The sequence below is a fragment of the Atheta coriaria genome, unplaced genomic scaffold (assembly GCF_025399875.1).
Source record: "Atheta coriaria isolate IRGN ID8LTWV9N9 unplaced genomic scaffold, Caltech_Dcor_3.1 hic_scaffold_6_pilon, whole genome shotgun sequence".
Classification (NCBI taxonomy): domain Eukaryota; kingdom Metazoa; phylum Arthropoda; class Insecta; order Coleoptera; family Staphylinidae; genus Dalotia; species Dalotia coriaria.
In genome coordinates, this window is record NW_027045448.1 from 4,654,245 (window position 1) to 4,680,827 (window position 26,583).

The 26,583-nt window shown below is 43.4% G+C and overlaps 2 protein-coding genes across 25 annotated transcripts in view; both read left to right on the plus strand.

The window, feature by feature from the left end:
- LOC135794955 (glutamate receptor 1-like) overlaps positions 1 to 11,931 on the plus strand; it is a 34,457-nt gene extending 22,526 nt beyond the window's left edge. Inside the window, exons 5-14 of the mRNA XM_065306460.1 lie at positions 74 to 472; positions 900 to 1,121; positions 2,152 to 2,272; positions 2,349 to 2,443; positions 5,348 to 5,739; positions 5,827 to 6,025; positions 6,111 to 6,355; positions 7,403 to 7,508; positions 9,073 to 9,285; positions 11,376 to 11,931. Of these exons, the coding sequence (XP_065162532.1) occupies positions 74 to 472; positions 900 to 1,121; positions 2,152 to 2,272; positions 2,349 to 2,443; positions 5,348 to 5,739; positions 5,827 to 6,025; positions 6,111 to 6,355; positions 7,403 to 7,508; positions 9,073 to 9,285; positions 11,376 to 11,453 (2,070 nt within the window). The 3' untranslated portion in view covers positions 11,454 to 11,931. The remainder of the gene's footprint in view (positions 1 to 73; positions 473 to 899; positions 1,122 to 2,151; positions 2,273 to 2,348; positions 2,444 to 5,347; positions 5,740 to 5,826; positions 6,026 to 6,110; positions 6,356 to 7,402; positions 7,509 to 9,072; positions 9,286 to 11,375) is intronic.
- A 1,321-nt stretch (positions 11,932 to 13,252) lies between these two features.
- On the plus strand, positions 13,253 to 26,260 carry Rdl (Resistant to dieldrin). 24 transcript variants are annotated; one of them, XM_065306463.1, is made up of 10 exons: positions 13,253 to 13,563; positions 14,521 to 14,624; positions 15,304 to 15,371; positions 16,270 to 16,337; positions 18,304 to 18,530; positions 18,589 to 18,671; positions 20,609 to 20,746; positions 21,891 to 22,175; positions 22,285 to 22,451; positions 22,827 to 26,260. In XM_065306463.1, exons 1-10 carry the CDS (start codon positions 13,549 to 13,551, stop codon positions 23,154 to 23,156), a joined length of 1,485 nt encoding a protein of 494 aa, XP_065162535.1. In that variant the 5' UTR covers positions 13,253 to 13,548; the 3' UTR covers positions 23,157 to 26,260. The 24 variants fall into 24 exon arrangements, with proteins under 24 accessions (XP_065162535.1, XP_065162550.1, XP_065162534.1 ...); XM_065306478.1 differs by having other exon boundaries at positions 22,285 to 22,418; positions 22,830 to 26,260; XM_065306462.1 differs by lacking the exon at positions 20,609 to 20,746 and adding an exon at positions 21,214 to 21,351.
- Positions 26,261 to 26,583: the final 323 nt, after the last annotated feature.

Sequence of the window (26,583 nt, forward strand, 5' to 3'; positions counted from 1 at the left end):
TGTTTCTAGCTTAAATTTGAGGTTAATTTTACAAAAAAAAACATATTTAAGGTTATGTTTTGTATTGTTATAGGTTATGGACGACCGATGGGAAACGGAAGTGATTGAATATGGCGCTGTAAACATCACAGGTTTCCGTATAGTGGACGGCACGCGTAAACATGTGAAAGAGTTCCTTGAAGGATGGAAACGCTTGGACCCAGCCGCCCAGGCTGGTGCTGGTAAAGAGAGTGTCAGTGCACAAGCAGCACTCATGTACGACGCCGTCTTCGTGCTCGTCGAGGCGTTCAACAAGCTGCTGCGAAAGAAGCCGGACGTGTTCAGGAACAATGTGAGGCGGGTTGCTGGTGTTGCTGGGTCCACCGCCGTGTCTAATGCTACAACTGCAGCCAAGGCATTGGATTGCAACACCTCCGGTGGATGGGTCACGCCGTGGGAGCACGGTGATAAGATATCTCGTCTGCTCAGGAAGGTACAAACAAAATAAAATGCTATTCTTTAGTTGTTAAGTTTACCTAACCTGAAATTTTACGCCGACGGACGTATTTACTCGTATTCATCGCCGAGCGAAAGGCGCGTATCAAAATAAAAGCAAGCGGAGGAAAAAAATGCGCGCAGTAAACACGGCAAACAAAGGAGATAATATCATCCGTTGTTGTGGCGCTTCTCATTCTTCATTTTAACACCGCGCTGCTCGTTTTGCGTCGAGATTGAGGCGCTGCGGTTGGCGGCGAGATACGATGATGTTCGCGTGTTAATATTACCACTCCCAGATTGCATATTCCACCTCTGACCTATGAACATCAACTTACCAACGAAAAAAACTTGTTTTATGAAGAAAAAAACTCAATTTTTCAGTTTAAAGTAAATTTTTAACATTTTTTTTTATTAAATCAAAGGTTGAATTGGAAGGCATCACTGGTGAAGTTCGTTTCTCCGAAGATGGCCGCCGTCAGAATTACACCCTGCACGTTGTGGAGATGACTGTGAACAGCGCCATGGTGAAAGTTGCTGAGTGGAGTGATGAAACTGGTTTTGCTCCGGTTGCTGCTAAGTATACTCGACTTAAGCCTACTGCGCATATTGAGCGTAACAGGACTTATATCGTCACTACTATTGTGGTAAGTTTTTTTGAGGTTATTGCGTGTTATGGTGGTAGTCTAACTTTAAATTGTTAACGTGGCGTTTACTTTAACGCTGTAATCGCTGAAAGATTGAAAAAAGAAATGAAAATGGTATTTTGAGTGGAATGCATTCGCGCGTATCGCTGAGTGGGTATTATTCGCCGATTGTGATCGATTCGAGCGTTGCAGGAGCGTTTAATTTCGCATTAGCCCCAAGGCACCTCGACGTCTGTGGTGGCAACCCTTGCTGCGGTTATTGTCGAGTAGCATGTGCGTTCGCATTTAGCGTTTAATGCTTGGATTGCGCAAATATTTCGCATTTTGCGCTTTTTACATTGCATTTGCACACAGAACATAACAAAGTATTACAAAACCTAACCAACCACATGAACTCTTTACGCGTTTATTTTTTAATACATTCTTTAGAATTTTATTCGTTGAAATATATTTTTTTATACTTTTTGAGATATATATAGATATAGATGTATATCTATAAATTGAACCGCAAATTCATCAATAAATTATCGCAGGATTTGTTTTTTTTTTGTGGTGGTGTGCGCTGCATCGTGAAATTCAGAGAACAAACAGCACAAGGTGCAAAACTCTCAATGCCGTGCTCAAAGCTCAAGCGACGAAATGGAAAAATCACTGAGGGTGCAAAAGCGCAACGTCGCATCCAATTCCACCCAATTTCACGATGCATTAACTCGCCCGCGCGCACACACCACCACGATCTTTCGGCCTGCATTCGCCTGCAGTCAAACTCTCGTCGACATTACATATTTAATAAAGTCTACGAAAGGCCTCGAGTGCCCGGGCGCCTGGGTATAATAGCCACCCCACACGCCAAATGTCATAGAGGGCGCTTCAAGCACCAGCCGCTGCAGAATACACAGAAGAACAAATTTTGTGTCTTGATATGTGTGTGTGTGTGTGGGGCGGCGGGGAAAGTTGTCGCCGTGCCAACTTTTTACGTTTACGCTGCGTGCCTGCGAATGCTGACGCAAAACGTAATTTTATTCCGCAGGAGGAGCCCTACATCATGCTCCGCACGCCCGAAGCAGGTGAGATCCTCAACGGCAACGATCGCTTCGAGGGATACTGCAAGGATCTCGCCGAGCTCATCGCCAAAAAACTAGGCATCAACTGTAAGCAATAGACTAGACGAAATACTAGGTTATGTCAAAACATAACCACAATTCTCCTCTTTTTAATATTTCACAGATCAAATTCGTGTTGTAAAAGATGGTCAATACGGGTCCGAGAACGCCGAAGTCAAAGGTGGATGGGACGGCATGGTTGGCGAGTTGGTCCGTCAAGTAAGTACCGAAATTTTGCTTAAAACCGCGCAGAATCAATTTAATTATTAAATCAATATCACGTCCGTGCACATCGTGTTAATATTCGATTTGCATACAATCAACTCGACCTCATCCCTTTGCGCGGTCATAATTTCACATCAGTTCACTCCGTTCCGCTTCGCACACAACAGAGAGGCGGCCATTAATCGCGCCGCGTGTCTGCCGACGATTGGATAATCATGTGTTGCTAACTGCCTACATATGCTAACGTATGCAATTTGCTATACAAGCGCGCGAGACGTGAACGTATTACTGGTTGCCTATTCACACACCAACACACATGAAGTGATGTACAGTGGGTTAACTGCATGGTTAACTTGTCATTGTTTGTGGTCTTGTGGTGGACCGCTTTGTCTACCCTGTCGATCATTGACCTCCAGATTATTAATGGTGTGCAATGTGTAATGTGTTATGATTTATGAAAAGTTATTGTGTATCATGTGCAGAAGTAAACGAATTATTCTCAGGCAAATTAATTTTTTTGTTTTGAAAATTTTTTAGAAAAAAATTTAATGATTGTGTTGTTATGTTGTTGAATTATCAATTAATCATTTTTTTTTTGTCGAGTGCAGATTGTGTGCAAATAAATGCATTTTATCCACTCGTGCAGTTTTGTTGACCTTAAAGCGTCGCATATTTATTCATTAATTGCTTGCATATATAATTCCGCAAGCACGTATGTGATGCACTCGAGCGTGAATTTTGCGCTCGCATTGTGCATCGGATGCGAAATTATTTCATTGACCTTTCAAGATGAACTTTGGTAATATTCATATTTGCGCGGATGGCGTATTATCTTGCTTCACTATGCAAAAGTTGACATTTTCAACGAATACAATTACCGATTAAAACAAAATTCGTAATTTAAAAGGTTTTTAACCAAAAAAATAAAAAAAATAACTAATATTTTTAATGGATCGTTTTTTGCGTGCGCTGGGAAGAAAATTAAAACCCGTTAAAACACACAAAAAACGAATTTAATAACCCATCATGGCTTCGTTACATTTTTAACGCGCGGAAGGCGTGGAAAGCGCTGAAACCGGTAAAATACACGCAAAAAAAATACCCAGCCTCTGCTCCTGGCTCACTATATCAAACATGCACTGTGTGTATATGTGTGATACGGTTACGTGAGGTAGTAAAAAGGTTTGCTTTCTTGCTTTCTATCAATTTTCAATCCAATTACCTCGGTGCACCATAAAAGCGATTTTTATTTCTTATTTAAGCCGGCGCGCACCGCAGCGAAACTTTTTGCCAGCGTTTCCGCACAGACGTGTGCCAGGAGAGTTCGTTCGCAAACCCGGAAAACCGCTCGCCCGGTGAAATGTTTGTGAATTTTCGCGAATATTTCGCCAAACGAATGTGTTTTACTTGTAAAATGATGCGGGAGTCACTAGCAGCTGGTTTCCTTAAAAACCGGAAAACCGGAAATATCTATCCGGAAAACTTAATTTCTAAGTAAATTAGATTTATTACAATACGCCATTTTGTCATCTCTCAATAGACTTTTTTTTCTTCTCCCTGGAAATCGTGCAAAAAAAGAAAACTCATCCAGATTTCTCTAGATTTTCTGCCTACGTGTTTTTATATCTTTATCTTTATATTCCTGCCAGCATCTTCGGTATATTTTTAGACAGCGCGGGCGCAAGTAAGTTGGCGGAGAAGAAAGGTTACGAACTTTTTTAAACTTTTGATGGATTATATTCGATCGGCGCTTGTAAAACGCAACTCGCGTTCTTCTTATTTCTAATTCAAAGCGCTCGCGCGCGCGCGCACGCTTCCATTTACTCTTCCATACTCTTTTTTATTTTTTATTTCGGGCGGTGGGTTTTTTTCACCGCCTCCGTTCGTTTCTGCTCGCTTTAGTTTAGTTACCTATCATCCGAAATAACCGTCTTCTTCTGCGCCGACACGGCTCAATTCAATTTCGTTCAATTCCATTTCATTCTTGATTCTATAACTCGATGATCAATATCTTCATTGAACTGGCTTGTTTTGCGGAAACTATTTTTATAGTTGTCAATAAAGCCGAACAAAACAAACACATAACAATGGTTTGTTTAATCTAAACTGTAGATTTTGCTTCGGGATTTTTTATATTTTTATTTTACAAGTGCGGAGAAAAAATTAATTAAAAATTATTACGACGCGTTCAATTTCATTTCTTGTGAAATTGCTTTTTATGGTTATGCGCTGCGTGGAAATCAGAATGATAAACGAGACGGAACGATTTCTATGCTTGGTGCGGATCGTTTTTTTCAAATTAAATTCTTTCGCTTCATTATGAATATACGTCTATATTTTATTTCATATCTTTTTTTGGTTATAAACTTATAACCAGTGGTTATTTTATTGAAAAAATAGTATAAGTTAACTTTAAATTAGTTTCTCTTTGAATAGTGTGTAAAACATAACTTTTATTGTATCATTTCAGTGGGCAAAATTCATATTTTACGCACTTGGCTATAAAATAATGAAATGTGGTTATTTTTTTTAAAGGATAAAGTATAATATAACTTTAAATTAGTTTTTCCTTTGATAGTGCGTAAAATGTTACTTTTATTGAACTAATTGAGTGTGTAAAACCCATATTTTACGCACTAGTGTACAAAATGTTTCAATTTGGCTAATTTATAGAAAAAATCATATAACTCTATTTTATATAACATTTTCCTTGCATAATGTTTAAAATATAACTTTTATAGTACACATTGAGTGTTCAAAGTTAATACTTTACGCACTAATGCAAAAATATTGCAATTTAAAGTTTTAAAAACCGGAAAATCGTATTCTGCGTACTAAAACTTTTTATTTAACACATTTAACACACAAAATAAAAAATTTTACTTTTATTTTCTTTAGGAAGCAGATATGGCAATTGCACCAATGACGATTACCTCCGAACGTGAACGCGTCATTGACTTCAGTAAACCCTTCATGTCCCTGGGCATATCCATCATGATAAAAAAACCGATCAAACAAAAACCAGGAGTTTTCAGTTTCCTGAACCCACTCTCACGTGAAATCTGGGTGTGCGTTATATTCAGCTACATCGGCGTTAGTATTGTCCTCTTTACGGTGTCGCGCTTCTCACCCTACGAATGGCGTCTTCTACACATGAGCGGCGAGCATAGAGATCCATCCGGACAACATGGCCACCACGGAAATTCACTTGCGAATGATTTCAGCATGTTGAATTCAGCCTGGTTTGCATTGGGAGCTTTCATGCAACAAGGCTGTGACATTTCTCCAAGGTAATAAAAATATTACAACGCCATCTATGAAGTAATAGCTTTGATTTTTTTGTTTGTTTGTTTTTTCTTTAAAAATTAAAAATTTAGATCTATATCAGGAAGAATTGTTGGTTCTGTTTGGTGGTTCTTTACACTGATACTCATCTCATCGTACACTGCCAACCTTGCGGCATTCCTGACAGTTGAACGAATGGTAGCGCCGATCAACTCACCGGAGGACCTCGCCTCGCAAACGGAAGTACAATACGGCACGTTGTACCACGGTGCCACGTGGGACTTTTTCCGCGTGAGTACTACGTGTTTCCTTCTCCTCTTTTTTTTGCAAAAACACAATTTAATTGCTTTGGGCTTTGTTGTTATGTTTCTAACAGCGCTCCCAGATCACGCTCTACTCAAAGATGTGGGAATACATGCACTCGCGCAAGCACGTCTTTGTCAAGTCCTATGATGAAGGTATCCGACGTGTGCGCACCTCCAAAGGCAAGTATGCTTTGCTCATCGAGTCACCCAAGAACGACTACATCAACGAGCGTGAGCCATGCGACACGATGAAAGTCGGACGCAACTTGGACGCGAAGGGATTCGGCGTGGCCACGCCTCTTGGTTCACCACTAAGGTAGGCAACCAGACGTACACATCATAACCTCCGCCGCGCGGTTTTAAGATTATTACAGTCGCAAGAGATGCGAATAATTTATGGCGCGCGCGCTGCGTGCAAACAATGATAATTTACACTCAATTTTCCACGGGGCGCAGGGAAAAAATGGTAGAAGGGCGCAAAAAAATATGTTTTTCTGCGGCTGTGGCGCACGTCCCCCCAACGGTTTTAATAAATTATTTTATCTGGTCGCTATCTGTGCGCGGCGGGGTGCTCGTTTCGTGTTTCCTTTCTTTCTTTCCGCTTTGCCCGCTTCATTCATACAAAATGTTCGACCACCTCGGCACGAAAAACGCGAGTTTACATCAAACATTAACGTTTCAACTACGCGTTGATTTAACAAAGACATTTTTTAGGTTATATTGAAATTATGTTACTGATTTGATCAATAGATGTCTCTATATTTTTTTATTTTAACGTTTTAACCTTAAAAATGTGAATAATTTTGTTTTTTACTTGTTTTAGTTGTTTAACTTGCACATTTTGTACATAACAATTCTCCGGTTGTGTTTTTTATTGCCTTATCTAACGCGCACGCGAGATACTAACGCATTCCGGTTTTCATTTCGGCCGCCTCTGCTGGTTCCGCAACCGCAGGAGCATAGCGTCGGCTGCGGCGGCGGTCGTAACGAGCCAAGCGCCCACGTACGCCCCGAAAAACCCCGCCGCCACAGCCGCCACTTTTCCATCTCTTCCGGCCGACGCGTCTCTGGAGGCACATGATCGCCGTGATAACGCGGCGAGGTGTGTCTTCCTTCAACTTACAAACCTTCCAACTCTACGCGTAAATATTTGAAGCATTGCACTAACCACGAAAAAAAAACGGAAAACCGGAAAATCATTTAATATACGTTCTATCCACATAACTTTAGTATAAAACCTTATGCTTGTAAATTTAGTTAAATTATTAAACGTTTTACACAAACCGGAAAACCGGAAATCAAAAATATTTGGTGGAAAATTATAAAATTTTATAAAATTTGTTTTGTTTTTTAATGCTTTCAGAGACGCTGTAAACTTGGCAGTGCTCAGTCTGAAGGAAAACGGCGAATTGACGAAGCTGATGAATCGATGGTGGTACGATCGCACCGAATGTAAACACGACAAGCAGGTACGAGTGTGTTCAGCATGTGTGTGCTATGTGTTTTTTTTTTTCAGTATGTTGTATTTTTATTGCAAAGCGAAACGCTTGTAAACGTCGCTTGTTTATCGCCCGAGCGCTCGACGCGCCTCCACCAAAAACCCAACCTACGCCAGTTACCGGCGCCTCCACCCAACCGCAATATCGATGCCGTATCAAATTGAGATATTTCAAGCATAAAATCTTCCCACCGGGGCGGCAAAAACCTGGCATACATGAATATATTCCATACTTACGGCGCGTTTTATTTTGTGTCATCCACTTGAATTATGCATGAATGCAATCTCGAGCGTCTTTCGCAAAAATATAATTTTACTCGCATGCGCATAATCAAAGTTGAAATCAAAACATCAAAATAAAAGATTTCGCTTTTCGCGCTCGCGGCTAATTTGAGAGCTGTTCCGGTCTGACGACCACCAACACCACCCGTGTGGTGTGGTTTGGCTTGTAAACTTTTAATTTATTTAAAACGGAAAAAGCGTCTGTCGGTGTGCCGACCGCTAACCGGTAAAAGTTCAATGTAATACGTTTAATCAAAAATTTCCACCCTCTACGCCTGAAATACTACCTACACCTCTCTGGCGCAGGTAGTAGGGCGGTGGAGTTTTTGGCGCGCCTGCCGGCTGTTCGTTTCGCTGGCGGTGCTTATTCAACTGGTGTTAATTAAAACTCGAGGTAAATTTAAACGAAATTATATTTTAAGGTTGAATTACACCCGGGAGATTAGGGTAACAGATTAGATTCACGTAAAGTCGATAACGCAAGCTTCGAACACGCATAAATATTTTCGCGCAAAAATTTTCCGGAAAACCGGAAAACCGGAAACACGCGAAATGTGTACTGCCAACATAACGCAAAAGAAACTATAATAGAATGCATTCATGTAGAATTAAATTATTGTGTTAACTAGCAAACCGGAAAAGCGGAAATTTCTAAAAATACGCGCGTTTTTTTTTGCGTTGGTGAAAAATTTCACACTCTTTTGAAGATTTTCCTGGAGCATGTTCAAGTTAAACTCGTAATAAAAGCGGATCGCGCCTGGAATCGTCCTGCTTATCTCGGTAACAAGCGTTTCTCTTGCCTTGTCGCCTTTATCATAGAAAACTCCGTTTTTACGCGCGGATATTTTTCGGGCGCGGCCATCACAAACGAAAATTTAACTTGACTCGTAGATAGCGCGCAGATACCACCACAGAAGCCTCACTTTTACGTTCTGGTCTGGTAGAAGAATAGTCGGGAAAATGAAGCAAACGAAAGTCGAACGTCGCCGGGACCCTTCAGAACCCTTTTCTTGTATTCACCAACGCGATTTATTCTTCTGTCCTTATTTAAAGCAATATCATCTCTCACCCCCTGGTGATAGTGATAGTGATAGTTTGGGCGCTCATCGTATTTTTTGCGTCTCTTTTGTGTGTGCGTTTTTTTTTCTTTCTTTGATGCTTCTGGTCACATAGAAGGGTGGTTTTGATTTCACGCGCGATCCATCTTTATCCCTTTCGTAGTATATAGGGTGATGTTATGGTTGTGTTCACAGGACGCGTCGAGGAACGAACTGTCGCTGAGCAACGTCGCTGGGATCTTCTACATTCTCATCGGAGGGTTGCTGATTGCGCTTGCGGTCGCCCTCATCGAATTCTGCTACAAGTCGCACACGGAGGCCACGCGCGCCAAGATACCGCTCAGCGATGCGATGAAGGCCAAGGCGCGGTTGACCATTGGCGTTGGACGCGACATCGACAACGGCAGGGTATGCAACCAAATATACTCACTTTCACATAACCAAACTTTTAAAAACATTTTCATCTAAAAATACAACGAAATTTGCGTTTGTTTTTATTGTTTTATTGTTTTTGTGTTTGTGTTATTTTTAAACATCTAGTTGGCGAGTGGAAGTAGAGGGTGTTCAAGATAGAATCGACCGTTCAAAATCACACTATTGATTTAACCACACAACGCCAGGTAAACGAAAACCGTTTAAACGTTTCATGTTCGTGTATACACACACTTTGATGGCAGCACCATCCTTGAACACCCTGTAGATGTACGATGAAAAGCGTCTCTAGATAAACCAAATGCAATCAAAACATTGCGCACTTTCGTCGCCCGATGATAAGCAAATAATAAACAAATGGCCTACATTGTTCAACACACCCTTTACCAAAAACCCCCCGCATCACCACAACTCCACACAAAAATTGAAAGCATTTTCGTGTTTTGCACGGATCAAATTCATCGTTTGTTTTTTGTCTGTGTGTGTGTATCTGTAAAGTTTATTTAAGTTTAATTTTGATTTTGTTTTGTCAGTGAAATGGAATGCGAGGGAGCTACGCGATGATTCATTAGCGATTAAGGTAAATAATTCACTCATGCACTCTGGGCTCCCTTTTATCAAATATTTCAAAAATCGCATTTTCACTGCATCATAAAGAAAGAAACAAATTCGGAACTAGTATTTTCTCGTCGTCTTTTTTTTTTTCTCTTGCTAACATGTTCTATATAAATGTAACTCGTGCGCCGTGCTCTCGGTTTGTTCTGGTTCGCGCGGACGTGCTCGCCTCTCATCCCCCAGGATGGCGACTTTTTGGCCGAGTTGTCGCAACGGCCTTTAAGTTTAACGCACGGCGAGCGCGACCCGCCCGACCGGCAAATACATAAATAAATCTTTGATATTGCGCCAAAAAGGAAGGCTCGGGTGCCAAAAGGTGGCTGCGCCCCTTTAAAAAATCTTTAAAATTAAGCACCGATTTGCTAATATTTTTATTTTTAGCTTTTTTTTTTTTTGAAAAAACTAAGCAAAAAATAAAAAATAAAAAGCAGGATGGTTATAGAACGCGAGGCACGTTTTAATCTGAAACGTAAATGATGAATGATGGATGGTAAAGTCGAAAGGTCAGAAACATTCAGTTTCACTGCGCTTGCAGTTTTTTCTTTTGCTTTGTTTGTTTGTTTGTACAGTTGCAAGTTTTGTTCCTTTGCGCCCCACACACGGCGCGAATCTTGCGGAAAATAGACGGCGTTTAGTTACACGCTTGTTGACGCAAACTTTATGCATGTATAGTTGATGAGAACGAAGCGCGCCGCGCGACGATGCATCGTAAACCTGCTGCCGACTGAAAGCTTTCCAAAGCATGAGATACGAACGCCGCTCTCATACGGATCGACACTCGGGATAACGGGCGCAGAGATCGACCCGTTTCCAGCCGCCGTTGCCGTTGCCACCGCCCCTGTGCTGCTGCTGCCTGTGACGTCACACGGCGCACAAAGTTAGGGTCAAACGAACGTGTAAATTAAAGCGGAGCACCGATGACGTCAATGTACGTACAAGTGCGCAGGATAACCAGGATAACCAGCTGGATGCTCCCGAAAGAGTACATGTACGGAAAATATTTTCAATAGGGATGAGATAACTGTGTGTGTGTGTGTTTTTTTTTTCGTTGGGGGGATGAAAAGTAAGAGCGTGAATATGGCAAGTGCCACTAATAATCAAGGATATAACGAACGACGGACGGGACGCACTCGAATATTCCATTTTCACATTGCACTCACCCGCCGCACATGACACCACCCTCTTTATGAACACGACGCTTTATTACTGTCTGTTATTGTTTGTGTTCTCTTTTGTAGCATCCTCGAACAAAAAAATTAAACTCTAATCAACTATAGCGCTACGCACACAGTATGCGCTAGTGCTCATGCGCGGTACACACTGTGGGCGTGGCTTATAATCACATAATACATAAAATTACTTTTAAAACTAATGTAATCATAATTCTTCTGTTTGTTAATGAAAATTTTTGGTAATTGTAGGAAATATGTGCATATTAAATATTGTTTCAGTATTACACGCCTGCGAATCAAATCGCCGGCGCCAATGAGCAGGAACAACCGCACAGCAATACGCATACTCAAGTGTGAATAAAACCGCCGCCCCTGCCGCCCATAACAACAACAAGAACAGAAGCCAAACCATCAATAATGTCACCAGAGGGTTAAAATTAAAATACTATACATAACCTAACCTAAGATACAATTTAAAATCAAAAACCAGCGCTATTTTGAGCGTATAACAACAATAATTAACAACAACCTGTGTAAAGAGTTGCATATCTCTATGCAACCCTTCTAGCAGCGAGCGAGCAAGAGCATATCTTTTTAATTAAATGTAAAACGTTTTTACCTATTGTAGTGATTATTATACATTATTATACGCGACACACTCATAATAAATACAAGGAAACCAAACATAAATGTAAGGCAATGAAGTAAAATCAAAAACACAAAAATTCACACATACACAGACAGACATAAAGATTGAATTGAATAATCAAGACATTTTTGTCATGTTAGGAATGTGGCCACAATTAAAATATAACTTGTTTGTTGTATATAAAAATGCCTACGTTGTTGTTTTTTTTTTCTTCTGCCTTAACCTGATCCTGAATTTTTATGAAATTTTCGTATTTTGGGATCGCAGATAATTTAAACTACAAAAGGTAAGGTTTTTTCATGTGTAGCCTAGGAGTGAGTCGTGTTACACATCCTAGCCGTGCATGGGGTTGGGGTTGGTTTCGGTGGCGAGGCTATTAATAAAACACGACGTACACGGCCGTCATCAGCGCGCCGCATAATGGGATCGCGCCTGGTCAAGCTCGAACGTGTTAACTTCAAAGCGAACGCGGTTGACGCTGTGGGGAGAGTGGAATGGGGGAAGTGAGATTCCGCACGGCGGAGCGAAATTAATGCGAACTGGACAAACACAACTTGACATGAACATGACTTGCTGAATTCATATTATAACTATAACTGCGCATGTGCAGTAGCAGTTTTATGTCTACTGCGCATGCGTACTAGCACATAACAGGGTTTTTAGATGTTCATGTTGGTTATTGTAGGTTTTTTATGTAGTTACAACGTAACAAGGTGGTTTGTGGAAAAGGGGAGGGGGGATATTGAAGTTCGTGTACGAGGTCGTTTGAAAACATAATAGCAGGTTGCACACGACGGCGGCAAGGTCCCCGCGGCACGATATGTCGTGCATGTATGTACGGTTGTGTTTTTTCGTTTGCTGGTGTTTCCGTGATTGCTGCGTACACTCTTTGACCGGCAATTACAATTAGACAAAGATCAGGCCGCACGAGTGCCGCATTGTTGACGTTAGGATGGTGTGGGGGAGCTGCAGTCGAGTGGTAAATGAGCACTTTTTCGGTAATATGCATATTGGAGTGGCGCGAGAGGAAGGAAGGAAGCACGCCGGTTCGGAGACGCACTCGAAGACTCGAGAGAAGTGGACTCATCGACTTCCCTTTGTTCGATGGCACGGCTCGAGTGGCCGACAACGTGTTGAGCGCCATCCGGAGGCATAATTGAGGCAATCAAAGACTCGATGCGAGTGCGATGCGGCCAGCTCGACGGAAGCGCGTCGAGTGAGCGAGTGTGGAGCGGCTTGAGCTCGGGGCGCGGTGGTGGTATTGATTGGGCGGCGGGCGGCGGCAAGGTGCTGCTGCCTGGCCGGTTCGCGGCTGCGTGCGCCGAATGTAGGCCAAGTTGTGCGCTCGGCTCCGGCCGCCCCCAGGTCAGGGTAAACAGAGACATACGCGCGCCGCCGCGGCCGCCGCGATTATTTCGCACACGCGGCGTGCGGGTGGGGGGCGGCGCGGCGTGTGCTCGCTCGCTCCGCCACCATGCGCAATGGGGCACGCAGCCGGCCGGGCCCAGAGACCACTCCTAGTGTCGGCGTCGAGCGCGACACAACACACAACGCCGGACGGAGCGACGACCGTGTGCCTGCTGGAGGCGGCCGCTGTGGAGTGCGTGCGTCCGACCGCGGGTGGTGCCGACCTGTGCGACGACACCGTGTGCGACGAGACCACCAGTGCTCACCGGCGCCGATGATGTCCACTCGGCTGCTATGACGGGGTGCACACGCGCGCGACGGCACGTGTAGCTGCCCCCAGGCGATGGGGCCCAGCCGGAGCGTGTGGCCAGCCGCGCTGCTGGTCCTCGCCCTACCATGGGCCACTGCCGGGTAAGTCCTACATCAAAAACCCATCCAACCAACCATCCACACCCTAAAACCCACCCGCAACATACTCAATAATAAAAATCCCACAAATAAAAAAAAAGTGATTAAATAATCCATGGTCGAGCCGAGGACTTCGATTGCGCGCTGCAAGCCTGCAGCGTTGACCAACATTGACCGAGGGAGCGATGGGGAACCTTGACTTGTAAACGTAGTGCCCATTAATTATTAATATCCGTTGCATTCGAACTCGTCGGCGGCACGGAAAAATATCCACCATTAAAATGCTATTAGTGCGAGAATACGCCCTTTGAACAACTAACAAATCTTGTAAAATAAAAAAAATGCGTCTAAAATTGTTCGTGGCTGCTGTGAGTGCGAGATGACTAAATAATCGCGGCCAACACCTGAATAAAGTGTTTCGGCGCCTGTGAGGGCCCGGCTTAAATGGAAAAATTAATAAATCAGTGACGTGCCGTTAATCTTTGAAGCGTAACACAGCGAGGGGCATTAATAATGAAAGAAAACAGTAAACGAGCGCGTCCCCGAGCAAAGATGCGAGGAGCGGCTGAGCGGATGAGTGGGTGGCGGCAGCGGCAGCGGCGGCTACGTCCCGAGCCGAGCAGGCCCGAACGCCCGAGAGTTTGGAAACACACCCTGTTGTTTTGCTTTGTTTGCCGAGGGGTCAGATCGAGGACGACCTGGGGTTCTCTCCAGCCACCAACGGAGAGCTAATCTATAGAATCTACATCTACACTATGAATATGCGCTGCAAATGCTACAAATTCCAGATTGGACCGTTACATTCTAGTGACCAGCCAAAACAAAGAATTGGAATGTTTGGGAGAGTCTTATCTGGGAACAATGAAGATGTGGTGTTGTGTGTTTAAATAAAAGTGACTTGATGCCCACCCAAATTTGCTGTTGTGGTTGGAGATGTTTTTGAACAGTGGTTTTTTGTAGGCCTGCAACGGGGGGCGGCAGTTTTCTGGGCGACGTGAACATATCCGCCATCCTCGACTCCTTCAGCGTCAGCTACGACAAGAGAGTAAGACCCAACTACGGAGGTAAGCCAGCCAGCTCGCGTGATGACGTTTTACATATCTGCCATGATGACCGACCGTTTTTGAAGTCTCTATCTCTCTAATTCTCTGTCTCTTCAACCCGCCCCTGTTCTGATATGATTTGTTTTTGTTTTGGTTTGTCGATCTCCATCGACGCCTCATGAGTTCTCCTCACTTCCGTTTGTTTCGAGTCAAAACGATCTAAGTGTAGAGCTTTCTCTCCCGCTTTGAACATTTTTGGTCTCTCTATATCTTCTCTCTGAGTGTCTGTATCGAAGAGTCGCTCGCGATGATGGACGGCCGCGGCACGGGTCGACGATTTGTCCCGCGCCGGGGGCAGCGCCGCCGCGCGCGTTGATTGAGATAAAGCGGCGGCGGCAAGCGGCGGCGGCACGACGACGGCTCCAGCCCGGCCCAGGGTGGGGCTCGAGATCGATGGCGGTCGTGTGCCGCCGCCTGCCGCCTGCCGCCGCCCGCTCGCCCGCCGCCCATCCGCGTGCGCGCGTCTCGCTCGCACTCTCGCATCTCCAGACCGCCATTCTGCTCCCAGCCGCCGCCGACCGGGGTGTACAGAGGACCGAGGACCGGGCCGGGGGCGCTGCCGCTGCCGCCCGGCTCGGCTGCTCGCATCTCTTGTTGCGAACGCACGACCACTCATGCGAACGTGGTGACGTACTTTCAGGTCAGCCCGTCGAGGTCGGGATCACCATGTACGTGCTGAGTATCAGCTCCCTATCCGAAGTGAAAATGGTACTGATATTACTACTTTTATACCGTTTCGTTTCGTTTTTTTCGTTATTTTTTGGCTCACTGTTTCAACTTTTTACTTCCTGTTATGAAACATCAAACAATCGAACCACTTTGACCACCCCGTTTCGAAATTCGATGATTTTTCTTCATTTTTGGCCGACACATGAGAGTGTTTCTGTTTTTTGTTTTTCGTAACCGTCTCCGAATTTTAGCACGCCCGCACCCGGACCCACCGCAATCCTACTTATAAAAACGAAACTTAAAAAAACTAAAAGTTCTAAACAAGAAACGAATGCAGAATGTCGATGATAACGCGCGCTGGCACTCTTTGGCGGCCTGGGGTGAGCGGGCATTTTCTCTCTGTGAAACCGGCATTACACCCTTGACTGATGAACATAATCAAATGCAATCTGTGATACGCTTTGCAGGCCCGCCCGTCGTGGTGGGAGTGACAATGTACGTGCTGAGCATCAGCTCGCTGTCCGAGGTTCAAATGGTATAGCATCGGACCCAACCGTTAATCATACCCACCTTAAAGCGAAATGCTAAATCAAATATGAACACACTTTGTGGTTGATCTCTAATTTTATGTGTGTGTGGTTCGATGTTGACCAAAACCCCCAACATGACCTTCTACAGACCCCCTACATTTTTCATCTTAATTATTTCAACAACAACAACAACAACAACAACAACATCACCCACGGTTTCATTCAACCTCACAGCCCCCCCGCCAGGGGTTGGATGAAGCTCGCGCGGTTCCAAAAGATATATGCGTGTTGATTGTGGGGAAAGTGGGGCAGGCAGGCACAGGGCGCACGTTCGTGCACGATGATGATTTGGTTTTTCATATATCGGCGCGCACACGTTTATCAATGAAAGCGAATTGCGGTTGCAGGCCCCCCCGTGGAGGTGGGAGTCACCATGTATGTGCTCAGTATCAGCTCCGTCTCCGAGGTTCTTATGGTACATATCTCTCTCATATTACGATCTATATATATACATATACTCTTTCTATATCTCTATACAGGGTGATTCAAAAATTTGAGCCAATCACCCTGTATTCAACCCATATATATGAATGAATATTATTCCATACATTGAGCCGTGACACCTTTTCAGTGACAGTGTGTTTATATACCATAATATATATATATATGATCAAAAGCGTCGAACCATCCGGCGGGACCAATCCCCGCACCGGACCCAAAGACGTGTACTGAATGTGTGTACTGTGTGTATGTCGCAGTCTTGAATACTTGGACTGTGTGCATGGCCTCTTCAGTCTGTGCTGGCTTTGTATATTTATAATAATAATAATAAATCAAAAATCGCGAACCGAAATCAAGCAATTATTATCTTCAAACTTAGGCAAAACCAAACCACATCACTCTCGGATCAAAATTGTGCTGTGAATCCAATCTATCTCAATGAATTGCGTCCAATTGAGAGCCGAAACGAAAGGGGCTTGCAGACCCCCCGTTACACACACACTGACCGGCCGGCGAATCAGAAAACAACTATTATCAAAAATTATTATCAACCAAGCAGCCAAAAACAAAACGCAACGGGTTCGAGACCCCGATGATGTCAAACCAAATCGAAAGGTTTTAAGGTCACCGCAGAACGTGACCCTGGCCTGCCCCCCCTCTTACTCTCTATCTATCTCTCATTCTCTATCTCTCTCTTTCTTTCTTTGCTGTCTATCTATCTGTCTCCGCCAGCTCTCGTTGTCGAGCGCGCGTTATCCGCACTCCTTTTGTTTCTCTCGATATTTGTATGTCAAAACGAGCAAAAACGATTTCGATACAACAACGAGCTAACATAACCTCCACGCTCCACATCCACGAGACATCCCGACCCTCCACCCTCCTCGATCCTCGTTCGCTTTCGTTGGGCTCGGTGTGAACCTAACCTCAAATCTTGCACACACACTCTCACCTCATTCATCATCCCTATGATCCTTGATGTTTCTGCCAAAGATAAGTAAATGCCTCAGTGTCGGCATTCGGCATGATATGCATGTTGTATACGAACATAACCTCAACTTGACCTCAATACTAGATTTTTTTAGTATTCTAGACCTTTTAACATCATCAATACTTGCAATCATATTTCATTATTTAGCTGAAGAAAAAGACGTTCTAAACTACAAACCCAGAAGCAACATTCTAGTTTAGAAGCTTAGAATAACTCTAGATTACGAGTACTTAACCTAATTGCTAAACATTTTTTGAAAACAATCTGATAGTGAATAACAAAACGTAATTTGTGCGCCACGTGTTTGTCGTGCATGCGCTCACATCAGTGTGTTTTTTCCCTCCTCTAGATGTGTATATCGATGTGTAAAACAGCAAAAACTGTGTGATCACGCATGATTATTTCGATGTACCAAGATGGCGGCCGCCCCCAACCGGTGGCGCCATCTTTGCTTATTGCTTTTTCCATCGCATGGCACGGCTTTAAATCGTCGTCTCGCTGGCGCGCAAATATTTACTGCCGGGATCGATTGCACTTCTAAATCATCCGCAAATGTTGACACGCGCTGTCACCGGAAAACAAACATCCCAGCACTCGATGGCAGTAAATATTCGCGCGCGGGCTCGCATTTTAGCAAATATGTACACATTCTACAAGCGCTGCGTGTAAGTTTGTAGCGAACAGATAAAAACTCTCACACACTTGAAAAAAAAAAAAAAATGAAAAACCGGAAGTGCCGTCGATCGATGCGCCCTCGGCGATGTCGAGGCGACGCTGAGATCAAAGGCGTGTGCTTGAACACACCGCACACAGACACACACACACACTGGCGAAGACTGAAGTTTTTGCAACCCCAACCCACCACTCCCACGTAAGTGCCAGATTGGTTTGCTAATCGCTTCGTTTTCCATGCGTCGTCGTCGTCGTCGTCGTCGTCGTCGGCGCGCAACAGGACTTCACGCTGGATTTTTACTTTCGACAATTCTGGACGGATCCGCGGCTCGCGTTCCGCAAGCGGCTCGGCGTCGAGACGCTCTCCGTGGGCTCCGAATTTATCAAGAACATCTGGGTCCCGGACACGTTCTTCGTCAATGAGAAACAGTCGTACTTCCACATTGCAACCACATCAAACGAGTTCATTCGAATTCATCACTCGGGATCGATTACGCGAAGTATTCGGTAAGCAAAACCAAAAACAAATTTATATTACCTTCATTTTGTGCTTATTTTATTACAGATTAACTATAACAGCATCCTGTCCCATGAATCTACAGTATTTTCCCATGGATCGACAATTATGCCACATAGAGATAGAAAGTTGTAAGTACACCAAAATCTAATCTATTTTGTAAATTGATGAAATTGAAAGTTTTCTATTGCAAAACGTGCGCATACAATCTTTGAACAATCGAATCTATCTAGTTTCTAAGTGGATATCTAAAGATACCACCGTGTGTCGTGCTTTTGTGCAATGAATCAAGCGAAAACCTATTATGTGTCTATTTTCTACATGCCGCGCACCGCGCTCAATATCAATCGAGCACTCGATAAGCAGCTCGACAAGAAAATCAACTTCCTACATCCAACCAAACAAATATTACCAACAAGATATTTGATTATCATGTTTTGAGCGCTGTTGGGCGCTAGATGGCGCTAGTTGTATTTCCGCGTCGAGTTGCTTTTCTTTTGATTGTGCTTGTTTTTCACACCGAACAAACAAAACCAGTTCGATGACACGCCGCGGACGGACTACCGCAGCCGCATTCTACCCTTCCAAGAAAAAATCTTTTTCTTCTAAAAACGATTTTATTTAATTTGACTTTAAATTTTTTATATTTTTTTGTTTAATAAATGAGCAACAAACAACACATTTGAATTCGCTATGTGTGTGTGTGGGTTGGTTGCGGTCTCCTTCTCGAATACAGCACCGAGCGGAAGGACCACCAGTGCGTCCCAAGATGGCGGCACTAATATAAATACTAACAAAAAAACTAAAACAAAAAAACCGTCTGGAACTGACGTGTGAGCCCCCTTCGCCTTCGTGAGCAAACAAACAGCACAGTACCGGCCATTTGCTCACCGAGCCAATAGACACGACAAGATGGCGCGCACCTCTAGCGACGAACGCGACGTCTCGCCCGGCCGTCAGCATGACAGCTATCAATCATAACGCATTTATTTCTTATTTATTGCATGAACTAAATTTTATATTTGATATTTTTAACTATTCACTATTCAGTTATAGATGGCGCTAGTTGTGAAACAAGTACATTTCTGTATGATTGATAAAGCCACGCCCCATCCAGATTTACATTTCCGTTCCACGCGATAACGAGCACACGCCGTACGCACAAATTCCCACGTAATCACAACTCTACCAACCCCGCCCAAACCCCTAAAAATACAACCCGTTGTTGTGTTCTTGTACATCTGTACATCGGTACATCATTTGTGTAGCGATAGTTTGCCGCTATCATCATTGCCAACTCACCCTCTTTCTCTGATGACGGAAGCTAATGATAAGCGCGCACGAAAACGCCGCCGCTGTCGAACATGCCTCATGTCTATTATTATAATCCCACTGCTTTTGCACGTGCTTTGCCTGCTTTCCACCATTTTCTCGTACATGTTCGTGAGTGTGTGTGCGTGTGTTGGTTTTTTTCGTGTTTCTGTGTAACACGGCACTCAATTTTGTACATTTTCACCCTTGTGTCATTCGATGTGAAATTGCTGAAATTATAAGTTCCGGAAACGCAAAAGATACAACCAGCGAGGAGAACCGGAAAGTACATACACGCAGCATAGACTTTTTTTTTAGTTTTGTGGTTTACGGATGACAGAGTGTGTGCAATGTAGCCTGCCATGTCGGCTTGTAAACAAACTTTGTTTCCCGACGTCGAAGCCGGGTGCTTTTTTCGCAATAAACTGCCATCGATTTCCGGTGTGCGGGAGTGTAATATATGGACGCGCACGTACTTCGCACGTCGAGGATTCGGGCTAAAAATAGACCTGCCAGAGATAGATTCGTTTTTTCGACAGTGATAAAATAAAAAATTGCCGGAATGTAAAACAACTCTTCACATCCGTTTACCGCAAGCAAGCAAAAAGCGTTGTGGCGCGTGTGTTATTTTTAGTTCGGCGTTGCCAATGGTGGCGCCACTAGCAACATTTTCATGGTTATGTTTTTTAATACTTATACTTTTTGTGGGAGCTGGCTCGAATGACGGTGCTTTGTCTGTTCTGGCGGCCGGGGTTAGTCGGGTATACGATGCGCGACATTCGCTATAAATGGAACTCCGGCTCAAAGAGCGTCGGAATTAGCAACGAGGTGGAGCTGCCGCAATTCCGGGTGCTGGGCCACCGGCAGAGGGAGACCGTAATTAACCTGACCACAGGTAACCATCGAACCGCACCCGACCACAAACCAAAATTCACCAGAACCAAAAACCACTAAACCATCACGCAATCCATCACAAAATCTGACAACAACAAAAAAAAAACCACGTACAAGAACAACCGGCAACTCAAACAAACCCGGAAAACCGGAAGTGTGCTCAATTATTTCTGAAAACTCTTCTGGACCACAGGCAGTGTTGGACTTGTCTGCCGCTTTTACAACAACTTTATCAACCCCCTTAGACCTTATTTATGACCACGCCCACTTGATGACTTGAAAAGTGTATTTTTCTATGATTTACTTTTGATCCACACACGTTCTTTTCGTTTTGATACGGCTGCGGAGTGCGCCTGTAGTGTCTTTGTTTATTTCCGACTCTCTTACGTGAATCAATCAAATTTGATTGGATGAAAAATGAGTGTATACGTTGAGCGATTAGCAGTTGGCACTGGCTTGTGATTGCAGTCGGTTACACCATGCGGGATATCCGCTATAAATGGAATGAGGGCCCTAATTCGGTAGGGGTGTCCAACGAGGTATCGCTTCCCCAGTTTAAGGTGCTCGGGCACAGGCAGAGGGCCATGGAGATCAGCCTTACCACAGGTACCTGACCCGACCACCCCCTTTTACTTACAACTTTTTGATTCATTTTATCTCATATATGAAGATGCAACCCTCTTAGCGATAGATTGTAGTGGATCATTCAGTAGTATTTTTGATACTTGCAACCCTTGATTTCTTCCCCAATTGGATGTATTTTCGTGATTAACGCTCAAGAATCCATAATTGCATGTCGAGAGGCGCTGCTCCTCAAGCGGCACTCGAGTAGAGACGTAATAAGGTCATTCATTCGAAGCGACACTCCAAACCACCCCGCCCCAAACGATACCTCATCAGAAATCCACTTTTCAGTCTTCATTCAAGTGAAGACTTTTAATTATCGCATGCTTTTTGATGTATCATCTGTTTTTTGCTTAAAACCCTTCACCACCACAACCCTTTTCACCCACTTTGACCCAAAAACCAAAAATAATATGTTTGGTGTGTTTACATTCGCGAGTGGATCTCTGTGAGGGATCTACTCGGGAAGTGCATTGTGATGCACGTGTGCTAATCTCATTCTGCCCCGGCTCCACGTACAGGAAACTACTCTCGTCTGGCGTGCGAGATTCAATTCGTGCGCTCCATGGGCTACTACCTCATTCAGATTTACATCCCGTCCGGCCTTATCGTCATTATTTCGTGGGTGAGCTTCTGGCTGAATCGGAATGCGACGCCCGCGAGAGTCGCCCTCGGCGTCACCACCGTGCTCACGATGACCACCTTGATGTCTTCTACGAACGCCGCGCTACCGAAGATCTCCTACGTCAAGTCGATCGACGTCTATCTGGGCACGTGCTTCGTGATGGTGTTTGCCAGCCTTTTAGGTGAATCATAACCTCACTCTAATCACTTACCATTTTAGCTAAGCGTGTGTAACCTAACTGTTTCTGATTTTCTGTTTTTTCTCTGTGTGTGTATGATGACACTTTGCAGAATACGCCACCGTCGGTTACATGGCGAAACGAATTCAAATGCGCAAGAATCGATTCCTTGCCATTCAAAAGATCGCTGAACAGAAAAAGATGGCCATCGACGGCCCGGACGGTGATCATGCTCCCAAGCAAACAGTGAGTAATCGTCCAAGACAATTTTCCTACGAGGTAATTTATGACAATCATTTTTTAAGTGTCGTGTTTCTGTGTGTCTTCTAAACGCTCTACTTTTTTGTCTTCTTCATCACTCTCTTGCGTCTCGTGTCTCTGTATGTGTAAGCTGTCGCCGGTTCGCTTCCAGCAAATCCAGTGAATCCAAACCGGCGACAGAGGTTGTTTCAAGCCCACAATTGATGTCTAAAATTGATAGAAACTGGTTGGGATCAAATGTGGGCTGCAAAAATTTTCAACAAAACCGGAAAATACTTCCGTTAGGTTAAGGCATGCCTGTTACCACTGAGGAATCGCTTCCGCAATTTGTGTGTGTGTGCAGTATAAAGACACGAGACGACGGATGCTTCTTAGTGGGAACCTTTGTTCCAGGAGGTGCGCTTCAAAGTGAACGACCCGAAGGCACACAGCAAGGGCGGCACGCTGGAGAGCACGGTGAACGGCGGACGGGGCGGAGGTGGTGGCGGTGGCGGCGGCGGCCCGCCAGACGAGGAGGCGGCGCCGCCCATTCCGCAGCACATCATCCATCCCGGCAAGGACATCAACAAGCTATACGGCATCACGCCGTCGGACATTGACAAGTACTCGCGTATCGTGTTCCCCGTGTGCTTCGTGTGCTTCAACCTCATGTACTGGATCATCTACCTGCACATCTCCGACGTGGTCGCCGACGATCTGGTGCTGCTCGAGGAGGACAAGTAGAGAAGTCGCACCCCAAACAAAAAAAAAACAGCACCGCTTCTCTGCTCTGCTCTCCTTTCACAACATCCCGGTCGGAAGCGATTCACCCGCGTGCATATGCAGGGGGAGAGGGGCACGAAGCAGGACGGCGCGAACACCGAACGCGAACGCACTGAGAAATGTATTTGTGTCACAATAAACACTCTTGTGAAGACGAAACAAGATGGCGCACGACGCCAGCGCCACCAGCGAACACGGAATTACAATGATAATGAACAAAAATTAACAAAGAAACGGTTCGCTCTCTCACTCTAAACGAAAATAACGAGCAACATCAACATGCACATATACGACATTATACTGCGACTACTTATTATTATTATTATACAACTAGCGTGTAAGTAGAACAGGAGAACAGGTGTGTGCGAAGTGCAGGCAACCAACGTGGCGCGTAGTTGAACACGAAACGTGCCGAGCGCGGCCGCCATTTCGCGTGCGTTCAATGATAAGAACGCGGCGCGCGGCGCGATACGCAGACGCCCACGCTCGGCGGCGATAATTATAACTACTAGACTGCGTAGCTTCCTCGACAAGAGACGCGTTTGTACATAGTATACCCCTGACCATATTATATTCGCCTAAATATAAAACCAAAACAAAAAAAAATACATGAAAGTTATAACCTAACAAAAAAAAAACGTAACACGAACAGCAGAGCAACCCGCGCATGCGCCCAAGAACACGATTTCAATTGTTTTGTAATACATTTATACGTTTCGATTCTATCAACGTCTCTCTGAATAAAAATGAAACAAAAGAAAACGCGAACGCGAGCGTAGGCTGCCAGGCGGGGACAGTGAGCAAACAATATTCTAACACGTAGTTCGTCGTCGATGTTTTAAGGTTAGGTCGACCTCGGCGGGCGGGAAGTACGATATGCGTTGCGTTCGAATCTTTGTAGATATTTCTACGTTCCTCTTTTATACTCAAGTGAATGCAAAAGATACATATACCGTGACGAGAAGTTGCACTTTAATATTACACCCACACCGCCACCACACCGTTTTCACACTCTCGGACACTCTCTATTACCCGACTGTAAGATACGAACGGCAGCAACCCAACATACACCCACACCGAGAAACACACTCAACACGCCCAACACTCGCCAACGAAACAAGTCTAGCAAATTACATAGTTGCACGCACATTTGTCCTCGCACCGAGATAAAGAAAAAAACGTACACACAGTTTCTTATTAATAACGTTTTTATAGATGGAGATGTAAAATGTCAAAATTTCAAGAGTCCAACTCTGATTGTTTACCGCAACCCAACATACACTCGACACACAAAAGTATATAGATAAAAAGATCGCGTCGTTCAAATAAATGAAGAAAATCTCAACCAAATATGCCATAAAACGATAATAAAAAAACGTACTACACGAAAAATGGTGGACATTCGAACAAAAAATGAATTATACGCTGACGAGTATATAAAACATGTAATAAGAGAATACACGTAATATTAAAACCAAAAAAAAAAACGGCGAAACGAAATTCTAAAGTGTAATATAATTATTACTTGTAATTATTATTATTATGATAAAATTAAAGATATTATATTATATATATTATACATAAAAAATTGATGATTGATAAAACAAAGAAATGAAGCGAAATAGGCACACGCGCTCGTAGCCAATATTATTATACTCTAATTAAATTAAAAACCAAAAACCAGAGAGTGTAACAACAGCCGCGAAACAAACGACAAGCGATTAACACTAGAAAAACGGATCGAAAGATATATAAATGGGGTAATAAACGGATTGAATAACTTAATAGTTTCACTGACTGTACATAACTTTTAGGAACACACAAAAACAGAAAAAAACAGAGAGAGAGGAGAACAATTATTATGATTACTAATCAAATATAACAAAAAGAAAAAAGCAGAAGCAGATGAAGAAGCGAACCGTAATGTTGCGAACGATGCATGAGTATATAGGTTATAATAGTTTTGTATTGTTTCGGGGCGTGGCCGGCGCGATTCAAGGTCGGCAAGATGGCGGGTGTCTCGTGGTGGCCATCTTGCTGCGCTCGCTTCGCAACCCGCCACACACCGTTTAGTTATATATATATATACATATATATATACAAATATATATGCGTCTAACTTCATGCACTCTCACTCTTGATGAAATCAAAATGGCGTTTCGTTTGTATGCAGCACCTCCCTTCTACGAAATAAGATGCAAAATGCAACCACACATACACACAACCACACACCGATAAACTTTTGTAACTTTTACGTTTCGAATTTGAATGTAAAACACACACCAAACACACACACACACAACACACGAACATGATTTCTTCATCATCCGATATATATGATCGTACGACAAAAGTTTTAAAAGCGCCACCGCAACCAAACATACAAACACAACGTGTACATATAATGAAAACCAATTGTAATGCATTGAAATAGTCGAAGATGAACAAAAAAGTATTACGCAGTGTGTGTGTATACTTACGTAATGAATATTAACGATGGCAAACTATATAAAAGTTGATAACAATGAGAACCACAGTACCGATTTCATTCGAACACAACATACACACACACACACGACTAGCAACAAATTCAACGACGACGACGCAACAAGATGGCGGACATTTATTCGAATTACAGAAAACAAAAAAAAAAGTAACTAAATGAATAATTAATGATAAACGTTATTAATTAAACTGACTTGTAGCACATTTGCACAGAGTAAGAGTCTGACGTTTTAATAAGGAGCAATATTAATTCAAGAAATGAAAAAAAAATACTACATACAAGACGATGATGTTATGATATATACTTGAAACGCAAAAAACAAAACTGAATTAAATTCGTACTCAAACACACACAAGATATATGAGATGCTTATGTATTTGACAAAGCGGTTATTCGATTGCGTTTTGGTTCATTGCTATATATTAAGTTTGTTCGACGATCTGAGATTTTTATTGACATGTTTGTTTCGGTTACTCATTGATATTGATATTATTGAAAGTCTATTACAAATGATATGAAAAATATTACTGATGAATTAAAGAACAGAAAAGTATGGATACACCTGTGTTTCATTGCTTCTTTGTGATTTTCAGTCTCTAATAATTGAATTTTCAATATATAACACAAAACGACAACAAAATGGCCCTTTTAATTAGATTTAATACATCCTATCTAAAATTTGCAGGAAGACAGGTACTTTTTAACTTGTTATTACGAATTTAAACCAAATAAATACGATCCTGTCTCTTTTTATGTAAAGTTGGTTGCCGACATTAATATCCTGCGGTATATCTGCTGTTACTTGAAGCACGGCGAACAGTAGAGAAAAGTAAGGTTACAAATAAACTTTCATAAACATCTAGAAAACTAAGTAAAAATGTT